General features: G+C 41.6%; 1 protein-coding gene across 1 annotated transcript in view; it reads left to right on the forward strand.

Moving 5' to 3' along the window:
- Positions 1 to 18,308, forward strand: part of ksr2 (kinase suppressor of ras 2) — a 91,422-nt gene that overhangs the window by 49,575 nt on the left and 23,539 nt on the right. The window contains exons 7-11 of the mRNA XM_047149732.2: positions 6,803 to 6,872; positions 10,955 to 11,038; positions 13,605 to 13,690; positions 13,990 to 14,007; positions 14,481 to 14,590. Of these exons, the coding sequence (XP_047005688.1) occupies positions 6,803 to 6,872; positions 10,955 to 11,038; positions 13,605 to 13,690; positions 13,990 to 14,007; positions 14,481 to 14,590 (368 nt within the window). The remainder of the gene's footprint in view (positions 1 to 6,802; positions 6,873 to 10,954; positions 11,039 to 13,604; positions 13,691 to 13,989; positions 14,008 to 14,480; positions 14,591 to 18,308) is intronic.

The following is an 18,308-nucleotide window of genomic DNA, read 5'->3' on the forward strand; positions in this document are numbered from 1 at the left end:
TGACACGAAGTCTAGAGTCGAATTTTAAATCCGGTTCTACGGAAAGTGTTATATTCGTCTCATACCGCAAGAAAGTCGCTAACGATTACTATGATTAGTTTGTCGGAGTAGCAAACAATGTGGTCACGGAGCGAAAAATAATAAAGCGTGAATCAAAAATTTAAAAACGTACTTACAATTGTATCGCGCAAAACTGAAACGTGCATTCAAAGTTTTCTGAATCGCACACAAGATCATGTTTTCCTCGGTTATATTACTCTGGGGGGTTTTTCGCACTTGTTTCCACGTTCTCCGCTTGGTTTTCCAAATTTCATGCAAGTTTCGTGCGAATCAGGGCGGGCTTTAGCGTCACCATTGGTCCGCTACAGCTCCTCCTCTAGCCAATCGATCGAAGAGGGGAGTTGACGTCACTCCACTGTGACTCATAGCTGTTGTGTTCATAGACGTACATAGACGCCACATGGGCTGCTGGATCGTAGGTCAACGCCGCCGCCGTATTGGTCCAGGCAAGACCGCCTGATAAAAACAGAGGATCTGCGCTTTTTCTGGATGAAACGTTTACAGTTCTCAAACGATCTCAATGGTTTATAATCTACGTGGTGTACAAAAAAATCGTTCTGTCTCCAGTTACTTAGAATCTCTATAGTAAGACTTGGAAAATGATTCATTTGCCATAAGGAATTGTGAAAACTCACGCCTGTCGAGCATAGATTTGGCGTATTTTTCTAGGTTGATAAATTCTAAGACGTCCCTAACGTAATATAATCGCACGTACATGAAATGTGCCTAACGTTTTTGGGTTTTTTTTTTTTTTCATCGTGGAAATGGATTCTTCTGGCTTCAACTCCATCGTTTAGCTTTTCTTCAGCTCCAAATGAATCGCATAAATCTGGGTGTAAACATCAGGATTCGAAAGCTAAAATTCGGATCTGTCGCCTCATGTTCATCTTTCGATCTCAAACCCTACGTGTAGCGAAAAACAACATGCCGTTCCAGTACTTTCGGAGGAGACTGTCATGTCGGTGAGGACGAAATATATAGTAACGTGACAAATGAATCACGAATCAAACGAATCACATTACTGAGACGGAGTGAATCGCTTCCACGTTTGACGTGGACTGCGCTACAGCTCGGTTTGAAGCAAACTCCAGACTACCGTTCCCATGAAATCTCTTGATTGATCCCGAGCTCGGAAACAACTTTCACACTTCACAAAGCGTACCGGCCGCTCGGGGCAAGTGGAACTTTAAAAACAACCTCTTTTTTTTATTTGCAAGTTCGTGTGAGCTGAACGAAACAAGGCAGCGGTTTGGCCCCCAGGCCTCGAGTTTGACACCTGTGATTTAACGGAATCCACCAAGAGCAAATTGCTTTGATAAGCAGAAACCAAACGGGTTGGATAGAGTCCCTTCTGAGAAAAAAAAAACAAGCTGTGTTTGGAGTAATAGTAAATTATAAAAAATTTACCTTTGAGCGCCGTGTGACGAGGTACAGTTTAGTCCCTTTTCCTCTAAAAAAAAAAAAAAACTCTTTTCAACTTCAGTAAAAACTTAACAGAAAGCCCTGTCTAAAGTCTATCGTTTCCAAACTTTGCTTTTCTCGTACGTCGTGTACGCGCGCAGTCGTTTTAAGGCCTCTGCTGCGGTACAGAACGACGCATTGTTTTTAGTTCGCACGTAAAAGCGGCTGTTAACTTGGTAATCCAGTCAGAAGTCACCGCTCGTGTTGTCTGAACCCAACATATGAGAAGGAGGCGCTGTTTTACGCTCATATCTACAGCATAAAACGGTTCTTTTAAAGGCTTAAACTGTGCTTTGTCGCCTCACTCGAACCAAACACCGAACCCTCATTCATCCTTCAGTTACAGGATTTGCTGTAAACTCTGGCCGGCTCTGATACGTTTAACTTACTACACGGAATTTAACAGCATTAAAAGCATTAGAGAATAAAGCGAGCGCTCAGGTATTAGGAAAAGCAGCGTGTTTTGAACCCTAAATGAAGCTTTCGTCTTTATCTTTTACGCTGAATGCAGAATATAAGTGGGAAAAAAAAAACAGTTTATATACACAAATGAAGCATTGTGTTTGTCCTATTCAGAGCACAAACACTGCAATATTAACCAGGGTGTATTCATTATTTATTGCCTCTCTCCAGCAATCACTGCGTAAAGATGTGCTCTGGCAGTTATAATTATCCTGACTTTGAAAGTTTTTTGTCCTGTCGTAACGTGGCTCTTTCCAGACGGAATCTCGATGAATATTTCTTTTATGAAAGACAACTTGAAAAAAATGAAATAAATAAAATTAGGACCTTTCCACCATGTTAGTTTGTGTCCCTGTTTAAAGTATGCATGATTCGTTAGCATCGGTGATTTAAAAGGCAAACATTCTTGTTTTTCTGTGAAATTTTATTCGAATGTAACGAGTCCTTGAAAAAAAGACAGAACGTATTAGTAATAGATAACATGTTCGACGCCTCCTCGACGTCTTTCTTTCTTTCAGGATCGACTTCGATGCTGTTTTTGGGTCTGATGGATGTAAAAAAGAAAAAAAAAGAAAAAGCAAAACAAGAAGAAGGTGTAATTCCTTTATGAAGAACGATGCAGGGTGGAATAAGTAACTTAAAGTCACGACATACTGACATAATTCAAATTTTATTCTCCTCTTAACTTTTCCGGGAACACGGCACCTACAGGGTTGTCATAGAAACAAGCGAGTGAAGGATGTGCGTTATAGTGCTGTGTGTAAGAGTAGGATTCTGCCTCTCGCTGTCACGTAATGGAGGCGCAGACGGAAGCAAGTGCAGGTACGGTGGTTTAGGAGAAAATACGACGATCCAAAGTAACCGGCAAACGGAATCAGCTCGATCGATCAGGCGAACTGTCCAAAACAGGGAAGGCGGATATACAAAGTCGAGGATATAAACAAAATCAGAACTAGAATAAACAAACACAGTGTAAAAGGAGTTTGAGAGTGTGTTTGTGATTGAGAACAGGTGTCTCTAATTACAACTCCGGGGAAGGTGAACGTGTTCGTGTGTGTGTGTGTGTGTGTGTGTGTGTGGGGGGGGGGGGGGGGGGGGGGGTAAGTGTAGTCGTCTTCGGCTATGTTTGTAGTTGGTGTTGCCTTCTGGGAAATGGAGTCGCTGGCCTATGACGACATGACACTCACCCTTCTCCCGTTTGAGCGATCTCAGGGGAACCGGAACTGTGAGCATCTGATGATCCATGAAATCCCTGAATCTTAAGATTTTTCCCCCCATCATGAATAAATACATGTACCATCTCTCTCTCTCTTTCTTCCTATAAACACTTTTTCCCCCGATGTATTACTGTCCAGCAGTGAGGAAACCAGATATTAGAAAAGGAAAGGGGCTGTGGTATGAAAATCATTACGCACTGAGGCGATGAGCGTATTCGCTAATGAATAGATGAACCGCAGGCGGTTACATTCATAAGGAAATCCCATAAGGACTCATGTCCGGTCAGGAACAATCCTGCTGGCTTTATTCTCTCTGAATGTTTCCTGTTTCCCCAAGTCAGCATGTTATTCTCTCACTGAACTGCTTCTCAGCCGCTCTGCTTCATGACATACCGCAAACCCGCCGAAGAGTCCCGGAAAATCCTACAAAAACTCACGTTTTTGGGACAAAAAGTCCCAAGCAGTTCAGGTTACACTAGCACTAGCTAAAGGGAGTAGCTTGGGTACCCAGGACTAGCAGATTTCATGTCCAGGCTATTCGTTTTGATGAGTTTTCTGAATGTTTGGGCTCTGACAGGCTGCATCACAGCAACAACAGTGTGTTACGGCTGGCTCGACGGCAGCGGACACAGAGTCAGACGCAAAGTCTCAAAACTCAAAAATAGCCTAGGATAAAAATCATTTTAAAAAGGATGGTGAAAAAAAAAACAACAACAAAGTGTGAGAGTTAACGCGTGTGCCGTCTAGGCATTATGACCAAAAATGAGAGGGAGAGAGAGAGAGAGAGAGGGTGAGAGAGCAGGAGAGAGAGAGAGGGGGAGAGAGAGAGAGAGCATAAAGGAGAGGGAGAGAGAGAGAGAGAGAGAGCAAGGGAGAGAGAGGGAGAGAGAGAGAGAGCGAGGGAGAGGGAGAGAGAGAGAGCGAGGGAGAGGGAGAGAGAGAGAGCGAGGGAGAGGGAGAGAGAGAGAGCGCGAGGGAGAGAGAGAGGGAGAGAGAGAGAGAGGGAGAGAGAGAGGGAGAGAGAGCGAGGGAGAGAGAGCGAGAGAGAGAGAGAGAGGGCGAGAGAGAGGGCGAGAGAGAGAGCGCGAGGGAGAGGGAGAGGGAGAGAGAGAGAGAGGGAGAGAGAGCGAGGGAGAGAGAGCGAGAGAGAGAGAGGGAGAGAGAGCGAGGGAGAGAGAGAGGGAGAGAGAGAGAGGGAGAGAGAGAGAGAGGGAGAGAGAGGGAGAGAGAGAGAGAGCGAGGGAGAGGGAGAGAGAGAGAGCGCGAGGGAGAGGGAGAGGGAGAGAGAGAGAGGGAGAGAGAGCGAGGGAGAGAGAGCGAGAGAGAGAGAGAGAGGGCGAGAGAGAGAGGGCGAGAGAGAGGGACGAATCAGAGCAGGGCCAGTGGAGGCACGGGGTATTCTGACACAGTGAAGCAGGGTATCTTCTCACTAACAGCAGGAACCCAGTCTGGTTGGTTCTTGACTTGCACAAGTTTTAAGACCTTAACATACTGTGTGTCTGAAACGATTAGTTTAGGCTTGTTTGGAAAAAAGAGAATACATTTCGTTCTGCAGTTTTGAAACCTGTCTGTTCCAGTAAAGGAGATGTGGCCTATGAGCCTGTCAATCCCAATAAGGGAGGCATGACTTCTGTGCCTGTCAGTCTCACTGAAGGAGATGTGGCCTTTTTGCGTGTCAGTGTTAATGAAAGAGGTGTGGTCTATGTGCATGTCAGTCCCACTGAAAGAGGTGTGGTCTATGTGCCTATGATTCCCATTGAAAGAGGTGTGGCCTATGTGCCTATAGGTCCCATTGAAAGAGGTGTGGCTTATATGCATGTCAGTCCCACTGAAAGAGGTGTGGCCTATGTGCCTGTAATTCCCACTGAAAGAGGTGTGGCCTATGTGCCTGTGATTCCCATTGAAAGAGGTGTGGTCTATGTGCATGTCAGTCCCATTGAAAGACGTGTGTCTGTCTTTCCCAATGAAAGAGGTATCCTTTGTGCCTGTCAAAAATAAAGAAGATATAGCTTTTGTGCCTGCCAGTTTCACTAAAGGAGGTGTGGCCTATGTGCCTGTCAGTAACAAATGAAAGTGACATAGCCTTTGTGTCCGTCAGTTTCAATAAAGGAGGTGTGGCTTCCCATTAAACATGTAAAATCAAACTGTTTAAACAATACTGAAATGAAATGATGCCATACAGTATAGCCCTACATCATATCTCCTTCTAAAACACATCTAAAGTGTACTGTACTGTCAGAAGGAGAGGTGCACACACCAGATTTTGAGAAAACCATATTTTCATATATTTTCATTCTTGAAAAAGCGCTTCTTCATTCTCTAGCATCTAGGATCAGCATCCTCATGTCTTGGTTTTTTTTTTTTTTTCCCCCCGAAAGAAAAATATCCAGTGACAGCAGCTGACCATGGAAGCTCTTTGTAATCGTGACCTCTGACCCAGGCTTGTGATGTACCGAATTTGTCGTCCTTGCCACATATCCTGGGTCAGTGGAGCAGAACGGCAAAGTCACAGGGAAAAGCAATCACTGTCATAAATCTGTCATTATTACAGGAGGCTAAAAAGCATGGGAGGAAAAAACACAGAGGCTTTGTGAATATAAAGTATATACTAAGAGATGAAGATCTGAAGGCCAGCTCTGATGCATTACATACCGAAAGGATTGAAGTTTTTCTTACACTACATCACCCCTTACCTCTGAAACAGTGTTCTCAGGATTAGGAACAGTAAGTCTATAGGTATAAAGAAAAAAAAATAAAATACCCCGACCGGGTTAACCTGTTTTTTACTTTATGATTTGTAGTTATTTTTATCCTGAAATGTCTTGGACTTGAATCCAGACTGTATGCAGCTCCTGCAATGAACATATCTGTCTTTGTATTTGAAAAAAATAAAAAATTCCAGTGACTTTGTTTGCGGATGAACGTCATGTGTCATCGCTCCACTGTCTTCAGGCTGTTAATCAAAAAGAAATGACCTATAACTGGCCAGGGACTGTCTTTCTATTGGATGAATGTCCTTTTGAACTAGCAGGGCTGCAGGGCACAAATATGATTATTGCCTAACTGGCCTCTATTCAGATATTATTTGGTTTCCTCCATTTGAGCGATGACAGCACAGAGCAGATTATAATAATTCTCTCTAATTGTGGCGTGTTTATGTAATGCAGCATTTCTGCAGGAGGGAACGATGCTGATGGCTCTAAAAGGCTCTCATTCTTCTCTGTGTTATTGAATTTATTTATTTTTTTCAGGCAGCTGTGATTTAATGTTTTGATCATTCATTTTTGTGCTTTATTTTGCGTCGATTAGCGACGCAAAGTTGATGATGTCGATGATGATTTGAAAGTAGTGCTTGTTCGCGTTAATTGATACTGAAAATTTTGCTTAAAACTTGACCTTTGACGTGACATTTTTGTGTACAGACTACATTTTATGGCTTGTGTTTTGAATTTTAAACAGTGTATCTCCATTTAACCCTCGAGGTGAATGGCTGTAAGTAAAAGTAGTTTTTTGTTGTTGTTGTTGTTATTGTTTTTTTTTTTAAAAAGCTGAATTACTTGTGTTTCTCTGTCTTCCTTTTTCTTTCTGTTTTCCCTCCCCAGACACCCTGTCAGTTCCTCGCTGGTCCCCTCAGATCCCTCGCAGAGACTTGGGGAACTCTATTAAACACAGGTAACGTCATGCACCTGTCTCCCTCCCAAATGATCAATATGTCAAAAATAAAGTGCTGCAATTAGAGCATTCTATTTAGTCATTGAGTGATGACTCTGTTGAACTATATCTCATGGAGATCATTTTTCTCGGACCAGCCCACAGACCATCTGATGTGTTTGTTCTATATTGTGCCCTTTGAATCAAATTCCACTCATTTCTTGTTTAGCAGTCATTGGATATCACTATTCTATTTCCCAGTGACTCCCAGATGCTAAAGTCTTGATTGTTGATCACTGACCTCAATGTTTGGGTGGACAAGGCCCCTGGTCTGGCGGACAGAGCCCAGGGTTGGGCAAACTAACTCCTTGGTTTGGCAGGTGGAACCCCTATTATGGAGGGCAAAGCCTCTGGGTAGGAGGATGAGCCCTTGTTTTGGCAGGCAACTGGTTGTGATGACGAAGCCCAGTGTTTGGTGGATGAAGTTCTTGTTTGAGTAGATGAAGCCCACGCTTGGTATGATGAAGCCCAGAACTGGGTAGACAAATCCCCAGGTTGATGGAATGAATCTCATGGTTGGGAAGATGAAGTCCTTGCATGGGCAAAAGTAATGCTTGGTTCAACAGATGGAAGCCCAGGGATAGGCAGACATGTTCACTGGTTGAGTTGGTGATGTCCAAAGTTGTGCATGGATGGTTGGGTAAGCAAAGCCCAGGGCTAGGCTGCAAAAAGTGAGGGTCAGGCAGCTGAAGCACAGATGAATCCCAGGACTGGTCAGACAAAGTCCATGGACATATAAAGCCCAGGGCTAGGCAGTTGAGGCCCATGGCCGGACAGATGAAGCCCATGGCGAGACATATAAAGCTCAGGGCTGGGCAGTTGAAGCCCATGGCCGGACAGATGAAGCCCATGGCGAGACATATAAAGCCCAGGGCTGGGCAGTTGAAGCCCATGGCCGGACAGATGAAGCCCATGGCGAGACATATAAAGCCCAGGGCTGGGCAGTTGAAGCCCATGGCCGGACAGATGAAGCCCATGGCGAGACAAATAAAGCCCAGGGCTGGGCAGTTGAAGCCCATGGCCGGACAGATGAAGCCCATGGCGAGACATATAAAGCCCAGGGCTGGGCAGTTGAAGCCCATGGCCGGACAAAGGAAGCCCAGGGCCAGACAAAGGAAGCTCAGGGCCAGGCATACATATACTGGGAAGATGAAACTCGGGGCTGGACAGATGAAGACCATGTCCAGACAGATGAAGCCCAGGGCTATACAGACAATGCCCAGGGTTAGACGCATAAAGCTTAGTATTAGATAAATGGAGAAGCCCATGATTGGCCAGAATAAACCTACGGTTAGCACAACAAAGCCCCTTGTTTTTTGAAACACCTGTAAATCATAGATATCTTAAATATTGCATTAATCTCACCGGCGAACTTTCAAATACTTTCATTTGCATACTTTATCTAATCTTTAGTGCTCAAACTGAAGCTTGCCCCACCTCAGTCTGCAGAGCTTTAGCTAGATGTCACTGCTTTAGTCACCGACAGGCATTTTTCTTAACTGTGAATTGACTGTGACCGTAGGTTCAACCGTACACACTCGGTTAATGCCGAAATATATAATTTGTGCCATAATTGTGCACTATAAATGTGTACTGCATCTGTGTGTGTGTGTGTGTGAATGGTTAAAAATGTCAGACCAATTAAGACGAGTGCTTGTCTGCCTGCCTCGAGCGTCTGTGTGTGGATTCAATAGCCGATTCTCCCAAATGCCACCGATTGGGAAGAGAGAAACTTCTGCACTAAAGAGAACAATGAGGGATATCTGCTGTAAGAAAAACGCTGGTAAACTGTTGCATGATTTACATTATATGTGGTTATTAATGCAGTCTGAAGTACATATTTACAAGACTTTGAAGTAAGATATTAAATATAAATATATGTAATATAAAGATAATGAAATATTGATTTAAAACCACCAGCAATTCAAAATATGACGTGGAGTCACTTCAATGCTAATTGTTCAAAAGGGATAGTAGGTATAAATGCATACAAAAACATGACAACCGGTTCACCGGTTGTGCTTCCTTTGAAGACTTTTGGTGGGTACTAACCACTATATACCGGGAACACCCCACAAGACCTGCCGTTTTGGAGACGCTCCGACCCAGTCGTCTAGCCGTCGCAATTTGGCCCTTGTCAAAGTCGCTCAGATCCTTACGCTTGCCGATTTGTCCTGCTTCCAACACGTCAACTTCAAGAACTTCAAGACTGTTTACATACTTTCTGACTAATATATCCCACCCCTCGACAGCTGCCACTGTAACTCAATATTATCAATATTATTCCCGTCACCTGTCAGTGGTTTTAATGTTATGGCTGATCGGTGTAAATAGCACTTTCTTCCCACAGGGACATTTTCAGGTTTTTCTTGCTTAACGAAGAAAAGCATAGATTGATTGTTTTTCCCGACTACAGCGTCTGGCCTCAAACTGCCCCACAAGCCCATTTAACACCGGAGTAAAAGTCTTAACCCCCGAGGAGTGGGAGGAAATGCTTCCTTCACTGGAACTGACAGGAACAGAGAAGCGCAGACCTTTAACTGGTTTTAGTGAATTTAAAGCAATTCACTGCGGGATAATTTCATCGTTACGGAGCTGACATTTCAACTCATATTGACTTGCAAAGTGTCTCACTGCTTGTAAAATGAGACAGTTTGCATGAGTGAGACAGTTTGCATAATCTACTCGTGAGCTTTCAAGGAGAATGCAGACCAATATCCAAAGGTATGACGTTTATGGACATATTAGAGACACATTACTGGCCAGACGTTTGAACACTTTAGATTGCATAAGTCATTTTAATGATGTTTATTAATGGCTGCAATAAGGCTATCGGTTGAAGACCAATGTATGTCGTAAATTTAACGTGTGGCTGGTTGAGACGTTATAATATTCTCCGCTCTTCTGGGAAGGCTTTCCACTAGATCTTGGAGCGTGGCTGTGGGGATTTGTGTTCATTCAGCCACAAGAGCATTTGTGAGATCAGGAACTGATGATGTTAGGTGAGGAGGTCTGGGGTGCAGTCGGCGTTCCAGTTCATCCCAAAGGTGTTCAGTGGGGTTGAGGTCAGGGCTCTGTGCAGGACACTCGCGTTCTCTTCCAGTCCAACCTTGGAAAACCATGTCTTCCTGGAGCTCGCTTTGTGCACAGGTGCATTGTCATGCTGGAACCGGTTTGGACCTCTTGGTTCCACTGACGGGAAATTGTAATGCTACAGTATATAAAGACATTCTAGACGACAACTTTGTGGGAACAGTTTCGGGAAGAACCACGTATTGGTGTGATGCTCAGGTGTCCACATACATTTGGATGAATATATTTCAGCTGTAAAAAAAAAAAAAAAGATCTAAGTGTGGTGACGCGGTCCGAATGGTCTTCGCTTTCACGAGACGGAGCGGCTCGATCGAAATGAAGACACTCCGATTCCGTCTGTCAGAGCGGATTAGTCATATTCCATTAGCTGTCAGTGTATGTGCTTCTGCAGGGACTCTGCGGTTAGAAAGCCGTCTCAATAGCGTTTTTATTGTCGAGCACGTAGCAAGTATGGCTCCTAATATCATATTCATATACAGTAGAGAGAGTCAGAAGGAGACCCGGAGCTCCTCGTCTGTGCCTCATATTTCTTTTGAATAATAGCCATTTTTCTACGCTCGTGTATCCGTGTGGCCTTTGTCCTCCTGAAATATTTGTCAGGCGCACAGCTGATCGTTTTACGCAAACTGAAAGACACAATTAAACGACTCTATATTGAAGATTAGAGGAAGAGTGCCTATCGTCGTATGTAATCTGCCGCGCGATGAAAAGGCCATTGGGGAAAATATGATTGCTGCTTTGACACCTTGGGCTCCTTTATCGCACAATCCTGGGAATTGCAGTCAAAAGGTCAAAGCAAATCCTTATGACTAAAGCTGGGCACGTTAATAACGTGATTTTTCTCCCCCCTTCCTTTTCTAAAATAGATTGAGATAGATGTTATTCGTCTTTGAAAGAATATCTGGAATAGCCTTGTTATGACCCACACTCTTGATTTGTATCTATTACAGATTCTCCACCAAATACTGGATGTCACAGACTTGTATCGTTTGTGGGAAAGGAATGCTGTTCGGCTTGAAGTGCAAAACCTGCAAGTAAGTAAATGCGCTAAGTCTGGATTACTGCGTGGAATTTAGCTGTTTGTTTTTATGAGATAAAAGCATTGGCTTTAATAACAACGAGAAGCTTGATTACACTTGATGTAATATCAGAGGTATTTTATGATAAATAGCCTGCTTTATTATGTGGTCATATCATTCTTACATTACACTTACATTACATTTATGGCATTTGGCAGACGCCCTTATCCAGAACGACTTACATTTATCTCATTTATACAACTGAGCAATTGAAGGTTAAGGGCCTTGCCCAAGGGCCCAACAGTGGTAGCATGGCAGTGCTGGGGCTTGACTTCCTGACCTTCTGATCAATAACCCAGAAACTTTAGCCACTGCCACTTACAGTTATGTACAACATCTGGCACGGATGGAACTTCATGTACTTTTGTTCTTTCTGTAGCAGTTGTATAAAGTAAGATTATACCACAGCATGGTTGAATGCTCAAATCTGATTGGTCAGAAGAGACTGCCAAACCTCTGCTGTATAACCGAAGTAACACACTCTAGACCATGGTGTTATTTGGAAATAATTCACCTCCGGGCGGTAACAGGAGCAACCCTGTCTCTCGAATGTTCCTCGACATTAAATCTAGGTATAAACTGTTAAAATGCATGATATGTCATTCACTGATAACTTGAAACGTTATAATCGTTGGTAAATTGCTGTGGTGTAAGTGGAATAACACACTCCAGTACAAACATTTTGCCACTCCACTTCGCATTCACTAACCATGGTCACGACAAGCGTTTCAACAAGGTACATGTGCTTCAAGACTTCACAAATATAAGTGTGCATTTTATCTAGAAGTGTCGTCTTTACGAGGCACATAAACAACGAGCAGGTGCAGGTTATCAGGGATCAGGAAAAGCTGGGTTGGAGGTGGAGATGTTATCAGCCAATCGGTAGTGTGAGGAACAGGTGTAGGGTCAGGTGGGGTGTCTGCATACCTGCGATGTTTTTTAGTAACGAGAACGCGAGGAACACCTGTATTCCCCAGCGGAACGATTTGGCCAAGTGAAATTTTAAGACTAAACTTGTGATGACATGAGGCCAGAGAGAATTGAGAACTTGCTAATTGTTCACGTAGCTTACAACGGAATGTTATTTCTTACAAGCTAACACAGCATAATACTTTGATATTATATTTTGACATGCTGTTTAGGTGAAATAAAACTAGAGCTGCAACAAATAATCGATACAATTGATAATAATCGATTATGAAAATCGTTGTCAACGAATCTCATTATCGATTAGTTAGTCTGCACGGCACGGGGCGCGTTTACTCACTACGTTACTTCTGTTCCAAAAACACGCATCGGAGAATAAATGCTAAAGTTGTGTCCCAAATGACGTACCGTACACTTACACTATGCACTATGTCCTCAACGGTCTAGTGTGTGGATTTAAGAAATTTTATTATATAAAAGTATTTATGCTTTATTTTTATGGATGCACAAAAAGCACTGAATTAAACTACAGTCCTGAATGAATAAAAAGGGAACGTTTGTCATTTTGTAATAATTGAAATGCTCTTGTAATTGAAGTTTTGGATTCGTAATGAATTTCGCACTAACACACACCGCACTAAAATCGCAACTGAACAGTTAGAAAGTCAACTCTCTTTTCTACAGTGTTCATTATGTACTTGTGAATTTAAACATGATGACCCGCTTTCTGGTCTTCACCATGATTGCACGTTTACCTTCGCCAATAAGTTCCGATTTCAGTTAAGTGAAAAAGTTTGCACCCCCTTATCGTCCAAAAAAAAAAAAAAAAAAAAAGATTGACAGGATGCTAAAACAAGAAAATAGTTTGAATAGGGAAAAAAAGCCTGTTCAAGTTTAGCCTTGAAACTCCGGGTTTGATTTCCGAACAAGAACAGAGAAAAGGTTTACATCACGTGGCTACTTTGTGAATTTTTAAACTGATATCATGTATATAATGTATATTATAATAGTATGTTAACATACACACAGTAACATACACACACATAACCTTTATACACGTACCTAACACTGTTTCATTGCTATGAATTCTACTGAACTGTTCTTTTCATTTTGCCTTAAGGGTGCGCAAACTTTTTTTCACTCAACTGTGCATAGAGAGTTTTTGAGCTTGGTGAGGATCTCGCACTTAGAATTGCTACGATTTGAAATCCCTTTTTGTCTTCATAATTATGGCTGATATTAGATCATTTGGCCAATGGAGGGCGTCTGTATGCAGAAGAGGGTAGATAGCGCTTTCTTCAGAGTGTGTTACTTTGCGCAGTGAAGTAGCACGAGCACCAATTGAAAGAGAAGCTGTAGTGGGCTGGCTTCCTGTGTCTCGGAGGAAGCTTTCACCTTCTTTGTTGGTAGCTGTTGTTGGCCAAATTGGGGAGAAAAATATGAAAAAGAAGTATGTAAAGAACAATGTGTAGGACAATGTGCATAATGCCTTATTAATGCATTGAATGTATGAACTTTATAGAAAGTGTTAGTGTTTAAAAAAAAAAAAAATGATAGTAAATAAAAGTCCTGTGTTTTTTGTTTTTTTTTTCAGGTTGAAGTGCCACAATAAATGTACCAAAGAAGCACCTCCTTGCCATTTGCTTATTTACCATCGAGGAGGTAGGGACTCGTTCAAAGGTATTTCACATTTCTTTTTTCATAACACCTTATTGTTTCCAGAAAATATGTCTGAATTTACAGAAATTCATAAATGATTGCCTGGAGAAAATGAGAAAGAGGAGCATGGCATGCATGAGATAACTGTTGACATGATTGCTATTCAGAAAAAAAATATTCACACATTATTTTTCATGGGATCCTTTAAAAAAAAAAAAAAACTAATCTGTTTTTCTCTCTACATTCATACTCCTATTCAATTTTTCTCCTAATCTCTCTTTTTTCCTCTTTCGTTCCCCATTCTTTCCATTCTCCTGCAGATCAAGGAACATCTCAAGGTAATGCAATCGATTATTGAACGCTTGTGACTGCACTAATGACATTTTCTGATTCGGCACGTCTGTTGCGCGGCCATCGGGCAGCCATCACGCACACCTTCAGCCTCACTTAAAGCTTCCTGTCACCTTCTCGAAGCTTTCTCTTAGAATCTTACCGACATGATTGATATCGATGGCCGGCGTCGTCCTAATAAACCACCTCTCATGCTGCCGAGTGAAATCGTCAGTGAGATTTGAGGCTTGGCGTGGGCTTCTGGATGCGTCCTAGCCAACCTAACACGTCTCTGTAATCAGTCATGACATTTATTGCATCATTCAGACAGCTCATATAAACATATTGTTATGTCTTTGTGTAGCACGGACAAGTTTTCGAGAGTTTTGTTACCATGACCACTTGTTCTGTTTCTGTTACCGGGACAACAGCCTCTTGTTACCGTGGATACTATATATGATTTCTCCTCTCCATCTCTTAGCGCGTCAGCTCGTCAGGACCGAGTCGGTGCCGTGTGACATAAACAACCCCCTCAGGTACACAGACCTGCACATCAGCCAGACGCTGCCCAAAACCAACAAAATCAACAAGGTGGGCCGTCCTCCGTCCTACTTACCTGTCATGTCAATGGCTATCATTTATTAAAATTAGCTTTCAGATTTAATTTTACATTCTGTTAAGTTTTAACGTGATTTTGGTAGGTTTTTACATTATATATATATATATACACACACACATAAATGTAAATAATGAGTTTGGGATTGTTCTACAGCTGGTATACTGTATGCTACCACTCAAAAGTTTTCAAACACTCTGAGTTTCATTACTGTATAATCACTATTACATTAATATTTATGGCATTTGGCATCCAGAGCGATTTACATTTATCTAATTTATACAGCTGAGCAATTGAAGGTTAAGGGCCCCTTGCCCAAGGGCCCAACAGTGGTAGCTTGGCAATGCTGGGGCTTGAACTCCTGACCTTCTGAGCAGTAATCCAGAGCATTTAACCACTGAGCCACATGTGGTGATATTATTGCCACAGACCAATAAGGACCTCTACATCTTTATGGGTGTATTAACTGCTCAGTCTGAGATTCTAATCAGACTCTTCGTGAGTGTGTTATTAAAGGCAGGCACAGTTGCAGGGTAAATGCGTTAAACCTATACAGACTTATAAACAGCCCTAGTGTAAACGTATACGCATAAACATGTAGCTAATTAGAGAGATATGAGAAGATTTAGATGAGATATTATTTAGATTGTTCCAGTAAAATAGCATTTAGAACTCATTTCTCATTTCGCTTACGATTTAAAGTTGCCATGAAATCAAAATGGAAGTTTTGTGGCTTTCGGTATGAACGTTAGCCTTAAGGTTATCTATAATCTAGTATGTTCCAAAACAATGACAAAATTCGCATTTAGAAGATATAGGCATTCAGAATTTACACTCTCTCTCTACCACTAATACGGTTGAACGATTTTGATGACATCATTCTGCGCTTCAGCTTCTTATTCGATTTTCTGTCCAATCAAATGCTCTCTGAATGAATCTGAAGTGTCCCGCCCCCAGCAGTTCTAGTTTTTGTGGCTGCGAGATAAGCGAATCACTATTGGCTATTTTAAAAGGGGGAGGAGCCACTAGATATGTCCCGCCCTAACTTCCTGTTTCAGTGGAAATTATGTCGACACATCGAATAACGTTACGCGTTTCAAGGCACTTCACGGGGACTTTAATAAACGTTTCTTCAATCATTCATAGACCCTGTTGGTGCGTGCAGCCTGGTTGCAAAAAGACCCGATTAGCCTAGCAACCTAATGTTACTTGGTTATAATCTGACTGAAATATCCATCAAGAATTTTATTGAGGAATCAGACTGACATTAGCGAAAGTGTTATCCACTTATTATTATGGATTACCACTAAGAGACAGGGAGTGCTACAGTATTCTGCTAACTCTAGAAGATCCTTATGGCTTGGCTTGGCATCTATATACTTATCTTATAGAAACTCTGAGTGTTTATACTAGAGAGAAATTAAAGGTATTCAAGTCTCTTGATGTTTCTGGGCATGATTAAGACGTAATGTATTACGATTACGACAATATAGAGGACGTTGTCATGCCACTGGAAATCATAGTGCTGCCCAAACAGATGCCATAAACATAGACATTTGCAAGCTGAACAAAGTTAGCTAGGTATACATGTCCATGATAGGCAGCTCCTCATTAAGGACATGACCTAGATATCTAATGCTAGCTAGCTAGTTTCTTGGTGTAGATTTTAGGTGTGCTATGTAGGTTTATTAAAGCGATATACAGTAATTTAGGTGTGCTAGCTAACTAGCAAGCTAAGCCTGTTAAATTCTTAGTTAACAAGCCAACTTCACTGATATGACAGTTAGCACCTTTGTTGTGATGAACGCTGCAAACACACAGCTCCTCAGACCAATTTACCCATCTAATTATAATTTTGAATGTAACTATAAACGGATAAAATGTATGACATGTTGTTTTTGTTTAATAAATGTTTAAAAAAAAAAAAACCGCTAGCCTTGACCAACTGCTGTGGTATAAGAGGAATAAAACCCTTTGTGGCATGTGAGCTTTGTATCACACCACTCCACTGTTGATCGTTTCTCTATAATAGCACATCCCGAAGTGTTTTATTCCTTACTAATGACAGTGCTACAGCTTTATGCTAGCACATCTCAGGATAAGGTTTATGGAAAATAACGACGGATTCCCTTGAGGTTGCGTAAATGACTCGTGTTCGTGATGCTTATTAGCGTCTTATCTTCTTCTACTGCTTTATTGATCTCCACTTTCAGACCAGCTCTCGTGCTAATAATACGTTTCATATGAGTAGTGCGGTAAAATATATCCCTGGAGGTTTGGCGAGTCGTGAACTAATTAAAGTGTCAATCTGATTGATCTCTCAGACCACCTGTGTTTGAATTCTTTAAGGTCTTAGAGTGGAAAGTAAAGAGGGAGTGTACTAGTGATATGAGAAAGGGGTCCAGGTAAAGAACAAATGTGATGTTGTTTACGTTACGAATCAGAACTTTCTGGATGAATGACACATAAAATCTTTTTTTTCCCACACACATAATGGCTGTTGTGGTGTAATAACACAGGTTCATTACACCATGTGGGTTTGTCCACTGCCAATCACAATCTCCAACAACAAACTATAATTGACCTGAGATTTTGAACTACAGCAAGTGCAATAAGTACTTCCAGACATGTAGCAAGGTTATTTCTCCTTCCTCTACACTCACTTGGGGGAATAGTGCTGAGCATTTTGGAGGGGCATGTAAAGAGAGAGCACCGGATTTCATTTAATTAATGCCTCTAAATGATTTTATCCAAATAAAGTAAAGAAAAACAGCAGTAAAAAAATTACACAAATTACTTTATGTACTTTGTTTATCTAACCCGCATTGAACCCACGTGCGAGTGTGGACAGGTAAACACCGCCATGACAACATGTTTGGTAATACTGACGCAACTTCATTTTGTCTGTCCAAGAAACACAATCAGTTTGAGTAATTTGACATGTAGGAGCACATATGTCAGAGTACATTGTGCAGAGATTTCACCAAGAGACTATTATATATATGTGTGTGTGTGTGTGTGTGTGTGTGTGTGTGTGTGTAAAGATGTGGAGTCTGTTCACATGCTGCGGGACCTACTAGAATCTTCATCGTTCTCTCATGAAGTATCAAGTCTGTAATGAATCGAGTCTGAACTGAGGAATCAATTCTATCATGAAGAATTAAGTTTATAGTGAAGAATTAGGTCTGAAATGAGGAATCGGTTCGGTAATGAAGAATGAAGTCTATATTGAATCAAGTGTGTCATGAAGAGAATCAAATCAGTAATGAAGAACCAAGTCAGTAATGAAGGATCAGTTGTGCACTGAAGAATCAAGTCTGTATGGAACCAAGACTGTAATGAAGAATCAGATATATAATGAGGAATCAAGTCTGTAATGAATCAAGTTTGTAATGAATCGAGTCTGTAATCAAGAATCAAATATATAATGAGGAATCCAGTCTGTAATGAATCAAGTTTGTAATGAATCGATTCTATAATGAAGAATCGAGTCTGCAGTGAATCAAGTTTGTAATGAATCGATTCTATAATGAAGAATCGAGTCTGCAGTGAATCAAGTTTGTAATGAATTGAGTCTGTAATGAAGAATCAGATATCTAATGATGAATAAAGTCTGTAATGAAAAATCAGTTCGGTAATGAAGAATGAAGTCTATATTGAATCAAATATGTAATGAACAGAATCAAATCTGTA

This window comes from Ictalurus punctatus, chromosome 22 (assembly GCF_001660625.3).
Source record: "Ictalurus punctatus breed USDA103 chromosome 22, Coco_2.0, whole genome shotgun sequence".
Classification (NCBI taxonomy): domain Eukaryota; kingdom Metazoa; phylum Chordata; class Actinopteri; order Siluriformes; family Ictaluridae; genus Ictalurus; species Ictalurus punctatus.